A 16,356-nucleotide genomic window follows, 5' to 3' on the forward strand; every position below is an offset into this window, starting at 1 on the left:
CACGCGGGTGAAACCGCGCGGCGTGAGCTAGTAAGTACCGACGATAAGTGACGTAGTTGTAGTGATAGAAAGTGCGCGACAACTAAAAGCAGCCCTTCCTACTTCTGATTTATTGGGCATTAAACAAGAAGACATGAAACAGAAATAGTTACAGAGCAGTACAACACGCTCTTATTGCTTACGAAGTTCTCACATAGAGAGCGTCGGATAACTAGAATACGTTCGTGAATCTTTCCCATAGCATTTATTACCAGAATGTGGTAAAGTATATTAAATATTGTTTGGGTGCGGCTCATACACAAATACACAATCTGCCTACTAAGTATGTAAGAAAAAAAATTTAATAAAAAAATACAACCGACTTCAAATCACAAAAATGTTTCTTCTAAACTAAAAAGTAAAAAATAACATCGTATGTCCTAAAAAAAATAAAACAAAATAAATAAAATTATGTCGGACATTTAATTATAATAATTTTACATTTTCTTTGTGTACTTAATATAAACTTTTATCCTCAAGAAACTTATCAATCATATATTAAATTACTCAAAAGAATCTTATCTATACTAATATTATAAAGCTGAAGAGTTTGTTTGTTTGTTTGTTTGTTTGTTTGTTTGTTTGATTGAACGCGCTAATCTCGGGAACTACTGGTCAGATTTGAAAAATTCTTTCAGTGTTAGATAGCCCATTTATCGAGGAAGGCTATAGGCTATATATTATCCCCGTATTCCTACGGGAACAGGAACCACGCGGGTGAAACCGCGCGGCGTCAGCTAATAGAAGAACAACAATGTTATCTTCGATTTAGCTTATTTAAATTGCTAACACATATTTAGACTACGTCAAAAAAAATATCTTATATTAATCCATCAATTAGTTCAGAAGCTATGGAGCCAAAGACAAATATACATACACACCAGCCTACAGGTGCAACTCAAACTTATATACTTAACACCCCTCTTTTGACGTAGAGGTTGAAATATAATTAGGTATCATTAAAGTTTTCGCGCGTGTCTGCACACGTCCGTAGCTCGATGGTCGGAGGAAGTCATTCCGATCAGTGAGCGCAAATAATGAACCAAATCAGTCTGCTCACAGACTGAGCTTACAGACTTTTGCTACCATGAAACTATTGCACAATGCACAGGTACCGATATATCACTTCTTACTACTTCTTCACACTGACTTAAGTCCTGATTGTCCTGCTGCTTGCTGTAAAAGTAAAATTTATTTTTAATCATTTGTACCTACTACACAATATGTATTTATTTAAATAAGCTGAGTTGTATATATTGTATTCAAAAGAAAACAACTTCACTGAATTAGATATTTTCTTTATAATCTTGTTTTATTTCCTACTCGTATATAGATTTTCAATCAAAAAGACAAAACAAAATGGAAAATACCAAAAGAACAGCTGAAACCCTAAAAAAACATTCAATCATTACTCTATTTTAAAAATTTGTTTTATTAGATGGTACAAAGTTCACTGAGTCAACAAGTTTCTAATATAATAAAAAAAACACTGAACGCCGTAAAAATAAAAGTACAGTCTAATCACATAATAAGGATCTGCAAAGCAAAATCCTTTATTCGTTCCAACATTTCATTAACTTTTCATTAAGTTCGCTTCTTTATTTACGGCTCCGGCGCGCTGCCCACGCTAAGTATATTCCAACAATATCAAATTAAGGGCCTACCTTTGTCTCTTAGGGAATATAAATCCGTTTACGGTACGTACAGTACGTTAAGAGAGATAATTGTATACAGAGTATTAGAAAGATGTGTGTGACGCTGTGTGCAATAAGCGGTGAAAAATGCAATAAAATAATTAAATAAATAAAAAACCTGACTGCATAAAATATAAAAACTGTAAAAGGACAAAAACAATGGGTTGAATTTTTTGAACAAAGAAAACACGAGTTGATATTTCTATGCCCTCGATAGAATAATAATAAATTAATATGCATTTCATATTCCATCGATAGTTAATTTATCTATTATTGTGCACATAACTAGAAACATGGCGGACTTTCATAAAAAGTATCAACCCTAGTCAATAATATATAAATTAATTAAACAAATAAAAAAACCCGACTGCTTAAAGTATAAAAAAAACTGAAAAGAAATAAAACAAGCTCAGTCCAGAATTGTAGAAAGCAATAAGAAAACAGTCGGGACCTTAGATATTGGATAGAATGATTTTCTTCTACAATATTTAATAGGTCCCGACTGTTTGTCTGATAGATGGGTAATTTCGGATTTATTTGTTACGTTTATTACAAAGTACGATAATTTATACGTCCAACCGAGGTTAAGCAAATATTAAAAAAAAATCTACGGAACGCTCGGCTCGGACTCGCACTTAGCCGATTATTTAATTTAGTCTATTTTATAACTTCACTTCACAAACCTGCTTGCACCTATAGTCATCCGCCTCGCGTATTTTGTACCTATAGACAACTAATGAATAACGTTTTTCTAAGTATAGTTTTTTTAACATAGTCATAATATACCATTTTAAAATCCTCACAAAAAGCTCTTGAATTTGATACCCATATTGCAATATTAGAAAAAGGAAATTTTTTTTCACTTCGAGTCTATAGCGTCTCACAGTCGTCTTGTTATTTTTTTTTAGTTTCACTTCTCTAAGAACACTTGGGTAATTGAGACAAATCTAACGATATCCTAATTACGTAAATCCGTTCAGTGGTTTGAAAGATATGAGGTAATAAAGAATATTACATACATACATACATACATATATACATACATACATACATACATACATACATACATACATACAAGATACGCGCGAAAAACATAACCCTTCTTGCAGTCGGGTAAAAATTTATCAATAATAGGCATCTTTTTTATATTTAACCAATCGTTTATAGACTATTTTTCAAAACTATAACTTAAAAATGCTTTAAACCGCTTTTACCCTTTTGGGGTTGAGTTGTAAAGTTTTTTAATCAAATTACATTTCCTATTTTTTTCATGATTTAGGCATATTTTTAATAACAGTAACTCTATAAATACAGGAATTTACATACAAACTTTAAACCCTTAAATCACTCTTTTTTTGGGGAGAAAGAGTAGCCTATGTTGTGTTCCAAGGTCCCAATTATCAAAATACCAAATTCATCTTGATCGGTTCAGCTGTTTAGCCGTGAAAAGGTAACAGACGGACATAGAGACTTATTTTCGCATTTATAATATTGCTTCCAATTGTTATAAAATTATAAGTCAGACCCTTAATAAGAAAACAGGAGATTATCCTTAATCCTGATAAGCTGCACAAGAATCTAAACGAACATTTCGGAAATTAAGAAAAATATTAATTTCTACTCATTACTGAAACTTCACAGAAGTCAATATAAATACAGCAGCAGTGACCAAGAAGGTAGCAAGTCATATACATTAACAAACAGGTACTTTACAAATTAAGTGTTTACTATGATTTAAACACAAGACCACGCCCATCTAGTTAAGGCCGAAAGCAAAAGGCCATCTATTTGGAATCTGGTCTTTTATAGGTATATCTCTATCTTTAATTAAGTATCTTATATTATTATAAATTGTAATTATTTTTTTTCATTATTACATATCTTCAGATTATAATTATTATGACTACTCAGTGATTCTGTTTTTGCTCATACGTCAATATAAAAAAGATAATCTGGACTAGTTGGGTTTTCTTGTAAGTTATGAGATTAAAGTTTTTCTTGATTTCTTAATTCTCTACGTGTGTGAAGTCTGCCAATCTGCATTGGGCCAGCGTGGTGGACTATTAACCTAACCCCTCTCATTGAGAGGAGACTCGAGCTCAGCAGTGAGCCGTATATGGGTTGATAACGACGATACAGCATACTGTCTCATATTATTTTGTAGGTATAAACCTACTAGCGTATTGCGTAAAACATAATTAATTAACACCTGAATCAACTCGCTTCTAAGGTTGTTAAAGTTCCCCAATGTAATGCTATATGTGCAAAATAATTGTATTATATTACGTTTAGCACTAACATATTATAATTTGGATTTATTTTACCTATAGAAATTCAAATATTACACACTCACTCATGCATTTTACATTAATTTTGTACAAATTTATATTGCATTATTTTTTACCCGACTACAAGAAGGGTGTTTTTGTTTGGTTGTTTGTGTTTTTCACGCGTATCTTGTATGTATGTATGTAATATTCTTTATTACCTCATATCTTCCAAACCACTGAACGGATTTACATAATTAGGATATCGTTAGATTTGTCTCAATAACCCAAGTGTTCTTAGATAGGTGAAACTAAAAAAAAATAAGACGACTGTGAGACGCTATAGACTAGAGGTGAAATTTTTTTTTTCAATATTGCAATATGGGTATCAAATTCAAGAGTTTTTTGTGAGGATTCTAAAATGGTATACTATGGCCATGTTTAAGAAAAACTACAATTAGAAAAACGTTTTTTATTAATTGTCTATACAAAATACGCGAGGCGGATGACTATAGGTGCGAGCAGGTTTGTGAAGTGAAGTTACAAAATAGACTAAATTAAACTATATTGATTATAAAAATCGGCTAAGTGCGAGTCAGATTCTCCCACCGAGCATTCCATAGATTTTTTTGAATATTTGCTTAACCTCGGTTGGACGTATAAATTATCGTACTTTGTAATAAACGTAATAAATAAATTCTAAATTAACCATTTTCGAAATTAAATGTGTGAAATAAATAAATTAATTAAACAAATAAAAAAACTCGACGGCACAAAATATAAAAAAACTGAAAAGAAAGAAAACAAACTCAGTCCAGAAGTATAGAAAGCAATTAGAAAACAGTCGGAACCTTAAATATTGGATAGAATGATTTTCTTTTACATTATTTAATAGGTCCCGACTGTTTTCAAATTGCTTTCTACACTTCTGGACTGAGCTTGTTATTTTTTCTTTTAAGATTTTTTTATACTTTGTGCAGTCGGGTTTTTTTATTTGTTTAATTAATTTATTTATTTAAAGTGTTATATTTAGCTGTGATTGAACAATGAATTTGCCCTTTGCTTTATTTGCTTTCGATTGAATCAGGTCCGGGGCATTCACCGCGAACTTTTCAGTTACTTATGTGCACCTTATGAATAACTGTGAGGAAACCTGCATACCAGAGAATTTTTTTAACTTAACTCTACGTGTGTGAAGTCTGCCAATCACAACAGGCAAGCGTTGTGATTAATTGGTCTAACCCCTTTTCTGAGTGAAGACTCGTGTTCATCAGTGAGCCGAACATGGGTTGCTAATGATGATGAATCGTCATTCATATATGTAAATTTTTTGTAATCTGTGTGGCCTTGTCTACGTTAATTAATTTTATTATTTTTTCTACAATTTCGCTTTTGATTACAAAAACATACATTACATTATATATATAATTAAACTTCCTCTCTGTGCGCTATTTGCTTGCGGACCTCACCTCGCGCGCGTCCCCTCGTGTGCCGGTGTAGCTCGCCCTGCGCGTGCTCCGCCGCGGCATGCTGCTGCCGTGCCTGCTCGTGTCGCTGCTGCTGCTGGCGCTGGCCCTGGCGCGCAGGAGGTCCCACAAGTTTAGAGATCTGCACAAACAGATCCCAGTGGACTACCCCTACCTTCCATTTGTTGGACATGGCTACAAATTTATTGGGAACAATGAAGGTTAGCATGGTGGTGTGTGAATGAAGGTGTTCACTGACATTTAAGTCCAAAATGTGATTTTCTGATCCACGGAATTTTGAATTTTACAATTTTGAATGTTGCACGTTGTCGCAGATCGGATGCGGATAATGGATGAGCTGGGGCGGCAGGCGCAGCGCAGCGTGCACGGCGCCGTGAGTTGCTGGGTCGCGAACTTCATGTGTGTCTGTGAGTATATCGTCTGTGGTCAGACCGCAGATCGCACGCTGCCACTGGACGCGCCGGAACGGCGAGTGCAGCGCGGACAGCGGATAAATAAGACTGTAAAAGGTTCTCATCGTGCTGGAAGTGGCGGCGCTCGACCAATAGGACACGCTGACTTGCCTTCGACCAATAAGAAACGATCACGAGTCTGTTGTTCGATAGCATCGCGTCTAAATGGCGCGTAGCCGGTACCGTTGACAGAGTGGGGGCACTCTGCACCCATTCTAGTTTGAAAGTTAACAGTTTATAATCGCGATTTTGAAAATGAATAGTCATGTTCCATTTGTTAAGCATAGTGAAATTCTGATAGTTATGTAGAAGTTCAGTGAGTGAGTTATCCGTTTAGTCCGGCCATTCCATTGTTAGTTACGTGGCTGGGATGCAACACGAGCGACGGAGGGGAGCGTTAACTAGTTTTAAAAGGATCCTTCAACCCTACTACTAGCAGTCGCCAGTCCGTGATTCCGGTCGTAGTTGACTACCTGTAATATGATAGTTAATCCTGGTTTCCATTTGATAGTAGTGGCGCTGTCCTTGACCTAGTGTAAATGGCAGAGCCGATGGCCGACATCAGGTCAGCGGTTCTGTCCGTAATTTTTATCAATGAGGATACGGTTTCTCCCGTATACATAAACGTATGCTTTGCAGTCGTGGCGGAGGGCGCGGCGGCGGGTGTCGTGCTGCGCGCCAGCTGCGACAAGTGGATCGTCTCGGACTTCTCGCGCCACCTCGCCGGCGACGGCTCCGTGTTCGGCCGCGGTGAGCTGCTGTCATACACAATGTTGCAGTCGTGGCGGAGGGCGCGGCGGCGGGTGTCGTGCTGCGCGCCAGCTGCGACAAGTGGATCGTCTCGGACTTCTCGCGCCACCTCGCCGGCGACGGCTCCGTGTTCGGCCGCGGTGAGCTGCTGTCATACACAATGTTGCAGTCGTGGCGGAGGGCGCGGCGGCGGGTGTCGTGCTGCACGCCAGCTGCGACAAGTGGATCGTCTCGGACTTCTCGCGCCACCTCGCCGGCGACGGCTCCGTGTTCGGCCGCGGTGAGCTGCTGTCATACACAATGTTGCAGTCGTGGCGGAGGGCGCGGCGGCGGGTGTCGTGCTGCACGCCAGCTGCGACAAGTGGATCGTCTGGGACTTCTCGCGCCACCTCGCCGGCGACGGCTCCGTGTTCGGCCGCTGTTTTATTTACTAGAGTATTCCATTTGAATCTCCGACGAAATAATATTGGCCAAGAGGGAAAATAAGCTGACTGATTATTTTAGAATTTAAACTATCGTGTATAATCGACACGTTAGTATCAGGGTTTTATTAATTAAACATTTACCCATAATAACATCACTTCACAGTATATTTAGCCACTCATCACTACATAAAACTGACTTAATTATAATTATTTCGGATACACTAAACAACACTTCCACAGCCTAACTTCTTTAGTCTAAACTACAGAAAATACTTTAACTTGAACACTTGTAACAAGACGACAGTCGAGACTCTGCTAACTCAATTATCAGAGGTCCCGACCACCTCCGTTGCAATCTCCCACCATCAATCCTTTTACAAACATTCACTGTTGGCGGGAGCCAATCATGAGTTCAACTTTTGGGGGAAGCCAATAGCGATGTTGCACGATGTCAGGCGAACTAGACAGTGCTGCCAACTTAAGTATTTTTAGTCTATGTTATTGTTATTTACATACATTTACATATTTCACATTTTATAATTAACCTAATAAACTATTTATTAAAATGCGGCGGCGTCGTTGCTTCGCGACGACAACATTCGGCCATCCTGGTGACGCATCCGTCCCTGGATCGCGTCTGCAGCCGCTGAGAACATAACAACCTATTAGAATGTCATATTCACAAATTCTTTTGATGATCGCATAAATTTCTGAAAACTATTTATGCGAGATTCAAATCTTAAGTTATTATTCTAAATGTATACATTTGAATTCAAAATAATAATTTTCATATTTACTCTATCCAAACACAAGATATTACAATGCCCAGACATTTACACTGACAACTTGAGCGTGTAAAACCACTATTTAAGGCCTCATTTTAATCGAAAAAGACTCATTTTAGTCTAAAAAAGATGGCAGTAGGGTTACTTAAGTATACGTATTTACGTATATTTCACACTTTATAATTAATTAAATAATCAAAACCATGTAAATTGATATGAGGCGGCGTCGTTGCAACGCGGCGACAACGCTCGGCCGTCCTGGTGACGCATCCGTCCCTGGATCGCGTCCGTGTCTCGTGCAGTTGCTGAGAACATGACATATTAGAGTGTCTCATTCACGAATTCTTCGATGATTGCATAATTTCTGAGAGTGGCCCCCAATCTACTATTCCATCAACGGCCAGCAACCGGAGGTCCACTCCACCAAAAATTTTCAAACAAGAATCTATTATTGTATACCTGAATCACTGTAGTGAAATTCGTAGTAAAAAAAAAACAAACACTAGAACATGTCCTGTGACTATACAGCCATGGTGTGTGATCAATTGGTTTAAGTACCTCAAACGAATTCTAAGTAACATCTAAACATCTTACGTTACTACGAATTTATACATTCGAATTCAGGATAACAATTTTCATATTTACTCTGCTCGAACACAAGATTTTACAATGCACAAACGTTGACAACTTGTGCGTGTATAAACCACTTCTCAAGGTCGTGTATGACTCATTTTAATCGAATGAGTGTGTATGGACCTGTTATCTGAGCGTGTATAAACCACTATTCAAGACCGTGTATGACTCATTTGTATCGAATGAGTGTGTATGGACTTGTTATCTGGGTTGTGTATGGCTCATGTCACCATTGTATGTAAGGTCGTGTACGACTCATTTTAATCGAATGAGTGGGTATGGACCTGTTTAAGTGAAATTCAAATCTTAAGTTATTATTCTGAATGTATAGATTCGAATTCAGAATAACAATTTTACATTAACTTTGCCCGAATTTACAAAACATTGCCTCCATCCAGCAGCAAACTCATACGGCTACTTCAATCCGGTAACCAAAATTCGCTTAAACTGTATCTACGCCGTAAAATTAAAATTAAAATATTACTTTACCAAATGCAAAGTTTTTGTATTGTCTAATTCAAACCAAATAACCACAAAGTCTCATTAAACAATCCAATACAATAAACAAAACTTGTTAAGCCGTTCATAAATTATGCACTGAGACCCACTACCACATTAAGCCCATCGGTCACGCAAAATTAGGCTACTCGAGACCCAAGCAACACCCAGTTGCCAAAGTATAATATGACTGAATTAAACGAAATGTAAGAGACACAATCTAACTTTGTAAAATGCCGTACGCCACGCAAACACAATATCTATCGTGAATTTATCGGTAACGAACAACGATCTAACAAAGTATTGCTATTACTCGACTCGCAAACGACGAATTACTGTCAAAAACATTTGCACACGTGAACTCTTCTACACGCTCATCCTTTCTTCTATACTAAGACGATTAAGATCATCTTTTTATGATTATATTTCAACATTAACCGAATTAAAATTTCAACAGTATTAACACGCGTTCGCGGCATACAAGTTATAAAACACCGTAGATATTCAAGGTGTTTCATCACAGACACTATTGCCGATTCAACTCAAAGACGCTACTGTATTTAAGATCAACGTAACTACTACAAGAAAAAAAACCGGTAAGCATTAACTGAAGGTTGCAATTAAAATTATTTTAATCATGAACTTTATAAATTATAAACTAAGTTGCAATTCAATTAACGCAAAATCTATAAAGCATCTATAAAGTATATCATTTCACGTCTTGTATTAAAACGCAAAATTTTATCGAAAACACCGTGAAACACAATTTCTAAACAATTTTCGTCAATATCGTCAATACTAAAGGTCAATACTTAAAATATTTGGAATCACGATTCACACACTTTTAATATTCGAATTTAACTATACCGTAATGTAAAACTCATAGGTGTACTTTACTCAATTAATTTGTTACCCTCTTTTTATAAAAAATTCTCTCTCATGCTAGATTTAACAAAGAAAATGAAAAACGATTGGCCTGATTTAGGGTAGTTTAAAACTACGTCGTTATCTTTGTTTACTATGTGGGCACAAGTTCTTTATCGCACTTCTGATATAATCGACACGTTAGTATCAGGGTTTTATTAATTAAACATTTACCCATAATAACATCACTTCACAGTATATTTAGCCACTCATCACTACATAAAACTGACTTAATTATAATTATTTCGGATACACTAAACAACACTTCCACAGCCTAACTTCTTTAGTCTAAACTACAGAAAATACTTTAACTTGAACACTTGTAACAAGACGACAGTCGAGACTCTGCTAACTCAATTATCAGAGGTCCCGACCACCTCCGTTGCAATCTCCCACCATCAATCCTTTTACAAACATTCACTGTTGGCGGGAGCCAATCATGAGTTCAACTTTTGGGGGAAGCCAATAGCGATGTTGCACGATGTCAGGCGAACTAGACAGTGCTGCCAACTTAAGTATTTTTAGTCTATGTTATTGTTATTTACATACATTTACATATTTCACATTTTATAATTAACCTAATAAACTATTTATTAAAATGCGGCGGCGTCGTTGCTTCGCGACGACAACACGTGAGTGTTGTTCATATTAATTGATTATGAAACCCGACCTAATATCACGTAAGTTTTAGCCGTGTTTCATAATCAATTAATCTGACTGATTATTTTAATACTGGTCCACCTTTGTAAATGCGTACTTACCCTTTATATTACCTAATTTACGCTTTGTGCGTACTTCACTGATTGACTTTGACTGTCAGATGTCATTGAAAATGTGCACTGTTTGAATTTGAATGTCAATATCATTCAAAAGTTTGACAGTAAATTCATTCTCTGTATATTCTAATTATCTTTGTCAAATAGTGTTCCAAAAGATTTTGACAAAACGTGTCTAATTAATATCAACTCCTATAGAAACTATCAGTTTGACACATATAATGTGGTTCCAATCAAGTAGAGCAAATGCAAAGTGTATTTGCTTCACTTGATGACACTGACACTTAACAAGTAATTACTACCAAACAACATGGATTTCACAAACACAGATCAATACAATGTAATGTAGTTTCTTACGTTGACAATTTATCGTACCAAGTTGACTTACTTGTAAGTAAATAAGTATTTATGTCGATTTTTCCAAGGCTTTTGATCTAGTAGATCACAGTCCCCTACTTGTGAAGATCAAACAAAATGGATTCACTTTAAATATGGTTAATTGGTTAAGCTCTCATTTAAATCACAGACCAATGACGGTGGTAGTTGCAGGTTTTGAGTCATCTTTTTCTTACAATCTGGAATTCCTCAAGGTTCGCTCCTAGGACCTATACATTTCAATATTTTTATTAATGATATTGTTTATTGCTGTTCTAACTCTGAAGTGTTTATGCGGATTATTTAAAAACACTTAGAACAATTAATTTGGAAAGTGATTCAATTCTTCTGCAGAAAGACTTGGATGGGTTGACTAAATGGTGCCATAATAACAATAAATAATTTAGCTAATTTAGATTTTTTGGATAATAATAATTGGCCTCATGAAATCTTTTTATATGTTCTAATTTATAGCCAATTTTCAGCTTTGTTGCGTTTGAATTTGCACGTTTAAACAAAAAAAAATTGCTTGAAAATTATTAAAACGATACGCATTTCCCCAACAACGTAACTAATTCAAAACTGCAACACGGTTACATGATATTAATACAATATAATATATCTACAGAAGAGATATGGCGCGGACGACGAAAAGTTCTCTGTCAAATATTCGGCTCCAAGTATGTCGGGCAGTCGCTGCGCGTGCTGGAGAGACGCAGCACAGCATTGCTGCGCAGCTTGGCCGGAGCCGGCGCGGGCAACGTGTCCGTGTGGCCGCACTTCAGCGCCTACACCATGCGCTCCGCCCTGGGTACGAACGTCGACCAGTAACAGCTAGAGCGTTTCATTGCTTGCCAGCAGATATTATTGGGATCCAATAGAAATCTGTTGGCTACTAGATTTACAAAATGTTCACATCTGACAGCAGCAGACAGAGACAACATCTCCTCCTGGTCAAGGTAACACGCGTAATGGGTTTTCTGTCATATCTGGGTCTGGGTCATCTGTCGCAGGGACTCGTCAGCTTTTTGCGATAGTAGCAAAATGGATTAGTAATTTAAAACTTGTATATATTTGTCGATCGCGCTACGAAATGTGTACCTACACTAATTTGTTCTAGAAATGATATTCGGTGAGAACTTGAAGGCCGAGCGCGACGCGAGCGAGCAGCTGTTGCAGGCGTTCGGCGAGTACGCGCACAACCTGGGCGCGCGCGTGTGCCAGGTGTGGCTGTACAGCGACGCTGTGTACCGCCGCCTGCCCGTGCACGCGCGACAGCGGCGCTGCAAGAGCGTCGTGTGGCGCCGCTTGGACAACGTGAGTACGCGCACAGCCTGGGCGCGCGCGTTGCCAGGTGTGGCTGTACAGCGACGCTGTGTACCGCCGCCTGCCCGTGCACGCGCGACATCGGCGCTGCAAGGGCGTCGTGTGGCGCCGCTTGGACAACGTGAGTACGCGCACAGCCTGGGCGCGCGCGTTGCCAGGGGTGGCTGTACAGCAACGCGTGAGACGTGAGCCGCCCTCACTCGCGCTCCGACACCTGGCCGCGATTATATTCAAAGATAACTTGCAGAACTCTAGAACTCATTTTGTCTTATAATGGCCTTGTGCTACTTGCGCATTAGACTTATGAAGTTATCTTCCTATCTAATTAAATTTATTTTTTACAATTTAAAGTAATTTACGAACCCACTCACGCCCTGCTCGTAGAACAGTCATTGCTTGTAAATAAAAGCTAAATAGATGACTGTGACTCTTTGCTTACAGCTAATCGCTCTCACGAAGCAGTCGATGGCCAAAAAACGGCTGGAGCAGCAGCAGGGAGCCAGTCGGGCGACTGACGGTGAGTCTGGTCAAGTTTCAATGAGACTAAAAAGTACCGTACTACCGTAACTTGGGCACATTGCATCCTTTTAAGATTGTTAAAAATATGATTTTACAGTTACAGAAACCCTGTTGTTTATTTACGAATAGTTTAGTTGAACTATAAATATTTCAGCAGATGAGCTTGACGCTGAGTATAAGCCTTTGATGGAGCTCATGATTGAACTGACTGGCGGAGACAACGGCTACACGGACGTCGAGTTGCGCGAAGAAGCCGTCGTGCTGGTGCTGGCGGCGTCCGACACCACCGCCACCGCGGCGTGCTTCGCCTCCGTGCTGCTCGCCAACCACCCGCGCGAGCAACACAGAGTTTATGAAGAGTTAGTACGACAGCCCTGCTGCCCACGTGTCACAGTACAGTGATGGTTCTCATGAACTTGCTCGTAACAGATGGATCGCCTCACGACCAAACCAAACTACAAGCCAGATGTCCTGTAATTAATGAAATTATTTCATTTCGAAGTTTACACTGTGACATAATGTCCTAGCAATATTTCGACATCTGTACGCATATGACTTTCACAATAATACGCGCCTGTGTTTTAGGATTCAGGAAATCTTGGGAGGCTCGGAGAGACCACTGACGGCGGAGGATCTCCCGAACCTCAAGTATTTGGACGCCGTGGTGAAGGAGACGCTGCGCTTGTACCCTTCCAAACCGTTCACTATGAGGAAGTGCACCCAAGATATACAGCTGCGTGAGTACTGTGGTGTATTGAAGACCATCGTGCCTGTTGTTGGTGGTGGTCTAATTTGGGGTGCACATATCTAGAAGCTTTTTTTTCATTTGATTACTCATTTAATTATTGCATATCATTTGATTATTGTAGCTTCGGGCTTAGTTCTACCGAAGGGCTGCGGCGTGGTGCTCCACTTCTGGGGCATGCACCGCGACCCGCGCTGCTGGGGCGCCGACGCCGACCAGTTCCGGCCGGAGCGCTTCCTGAGCGCCACGCCGGACCAGCTCGCCGCCTTCATGCCCTTCGGACACGGCCCGCGGTACTGTCTCGGTGAGCACCATACGTGCACTGTCATCATCAAAGACGGTGTCTTCCCGTCATCTCTTCGTATCGATGACTGTTCGTGTAGGCATTATGATATATCCAGGCACTGTTAGCTGTTAGCAAATTGACAAACCTACTTACTTTTGTTATCGTTCCGATGTGCACCAAGTTGTCTATGTCCTTTTTGATTCGTTGGAATTCCAAAGTATTGGAATATAGATCTAGCATCGGAAAGTACACTTTTGATCGATTCCCTATTACGAGTGTTAAAGACGACTGACGACATCAAACGAGTCGCAGGTAGTCCTCAGATCCCAGCAGGTCGGGACCACAGAGTTTGGAAGTCCCTTTTAATCAAGAAGTACTTTTTAATCAAGAGTTACGAGGCTTCGTTTTCATGAAGGTATCTTTACCAGACGTAATGTACTGCGCAGGCTCCCGTCTGGCGCTGTCGTCGCTGAAGCTGTCGCTGGCGCAGCTGGCGCGCCGCTTCCGCCTGGCGCCCGCCGCCGGCTACGGCTGCAGCGCCGCGGAGCCGCTGCGCGTCAGCTACGACATCACGCTGAAGCACGTGCACGACTTCAAGGTGCAGCTGCGCGCGCGGCCCTGACGCTCCGGCAGCGGGCTGGGCGGGCGGGCCTCTCCCCACTGAGAGACCCTGTGCTGCGAAAGACGCCCTCAAGAATATCTGTAAAACTTGTTATATACCGGATCTGACGTTATACTACGAGTAGTAGATAAGTAATTTAAGTGCGTATATTGTACAGGATGCTCGCGAGTATTTCCCATAAGTCTAGGGTTAAATTCATTGAGGAAAAGTAATTAAAAATATCCGAAATACGTGTGTTCTAAAATGAATATTTTTGTAGTAAAAAATTTATTTTATAGATATATCTATAAATTGTGGCCCTCAAATAAATAACTTATCCATGATAAATATCATGAAGTAGATTACTAGTGAAGTGCGGAGTGTAAATTGCAATATCTCGTCGATATCGACAGTCAGACCGCTACGATTACGTATTTTAAAATGCAAGAATAGATAAAGGCGTCTGGATACATTCATACAAAAATAGTTGGAATTGAATTACTTTGTATGAAAAAATAAATATATTTTTTTAGTTAAAAAAAATTGAGGTTATGAGAAATACTCCTGAGTAGCCTGCATAATAAAACATTTTATTGTATTTTTGTTTTCTAACTTTTTCAAATGAAAATAATTTTTCAAATTATTAAATTGTAAGTATGTAAATGATTTGATTTTGATTATTGATTACAATAATATATCTATAATTGTTTATGTAAGTTATGATGATAATTTTATTAATAAACATTGCAGGCCAAGTAAACGCGTGCACGATGTTATAAATAATAAATAAGTGCATGTAGCCAAGTCGGCTGATCTGCATAACTTGCCGACTGTGAGTGAGCGGAAGGGCGTGGCTTGCTCATAAAATTCACACGAAAAATAGACTTGTACCGCAGAATACATTGCTGTACAGTGCACAGTGAACCAGTATACAGGGTGTAGCGACGGAGCTTACCCGCACCCGGCACTGTGATTTGACTTCTGTAAAATTACTCGAGGTTTTCGAAAAAAAAGTAACAGTGATCACTTGTGATTAGGTAGACCTGACCTGTCAATTTATTGGAGTAAAATTTCAACATTAGTTTTTAAACTATTGTATTATAATGGTTTTTGAGATCCGAGAGCGTTTAATAAAGGCGACGTAAAAGTTTTTAAATCAGACTATCCGTTTTATTTTATTTTACTCATAGCAATAGAGCCTTTGAATAAAAGAAAACAATTATTACTTATTAATTAATAGTATTAATACCCTATTTAATAGATCTTATCATAACGTTCACTCTTGAAGTTAAGTTATACTTACTGTTTATGTCGTTTATGCAAAGAGTTTTTACAACAAATCGCGGCCAAATGTATGCGTACATCTCTGTACATACAAGTAGTAATAAGTATACTGTGCAAGTACTTCATTACGTCACAATCACATTCGAGCATCAATTTCCTTCCTCGAATTAATTCTAAGCGGCGCTGTATTAAAAATTTAAAAATAATAATTCCCTTAACACTTTTACCGATAAACGCTCCTCATGCACACTCGTAGCGTCACTAAACATTCATAAGGCGCTCATGTGACGTGCGGGCGCGGCGCTCATGTGATATGCATGCGCAGACCTGACGTGTGGTGTCAGGCCGCCTGAGCTGGGCGAAATGAAGTCTGTCTGTCTGACATCTTTCCACGGCTAAACGACTAGACCGATTTGAATGAAGTTTGGTATAGAGATAAAGTTTCTCGGAACATAGACTATCTTGGAAAAATCCCGGTTTCCGCGGGATA

The 16,356-nt window shown here is 38.9% G+C and overlaps 1 protein-coding gene across 1 annotated transcript; it reads left to right on the top strand.

The window, feature by feature from the left end:
* The first annotated feature begins 10,552 nt into the window (after positions 1–10,552).
* LOC112051904 (cytochrome P450 4g15-like) lies at positions 10,553–15,804 on the top strand. Its single transcript, XM_052884784.1, has 9 exons — positions 10,553–10,586; positions 11,734–11,916; positions 12,226–12,422; positions 12,460–12,609; positions 12,873–12,948; positions 13,105–13,309; positions 13,536–13,687; positions 13,820–13,999; positions 14,428–15,804. The coding sequence occupies exons 1-9, from the start codon at positions 10,553–10,555 to the stop codon at positions 14,601–14,603; spliced, it is 1,353 nt and encodes a 450-aa protein (XP_052740744.1). The 3' UTR covers positions 14,604–15,804.
* Positions 15,805–16,356: the final 552 nt, after the last annotated feature.

This window comes from Bicyclus anynana, chromosome 12 (genome assembly GCF_947172395.1).
Source record: "Bicyclus anynana chromosome 12, ilBicAnyn1.1, whole genome shotgun sequence".
In the NCBI taxonomy this organism is placed as follows: Eukaryota; Metazoa; Arthropoda; class Insecta; order Lepidoptera; family Nymphalidae; genus Bicyclus; species Bicyclus anynana.

Bases quoted from the DNA above. Each gene is read 5' to 3' on its own strand.
- LOC112051904 (XM_052884784.1), top strand. From the start codon at position 10,553: ATGCGGCGGCGTCGTTGCTTCGCGACGACAACAC. The intron at 13,310-13,535 runs GTTAGTACGACA...CCTGTGTTTTAG, and splicing joins CAACACAGAGTTTATGAAGA to GATTCAGGAAATCTTGGGAG. The intron at 13,688-13,819 runs GTGAGTACTGTG...TGATTATTGTAG, and splicing joins CACCCAAGATATACAGCTGC to CTTCGGGCTTAGTTCTACCG.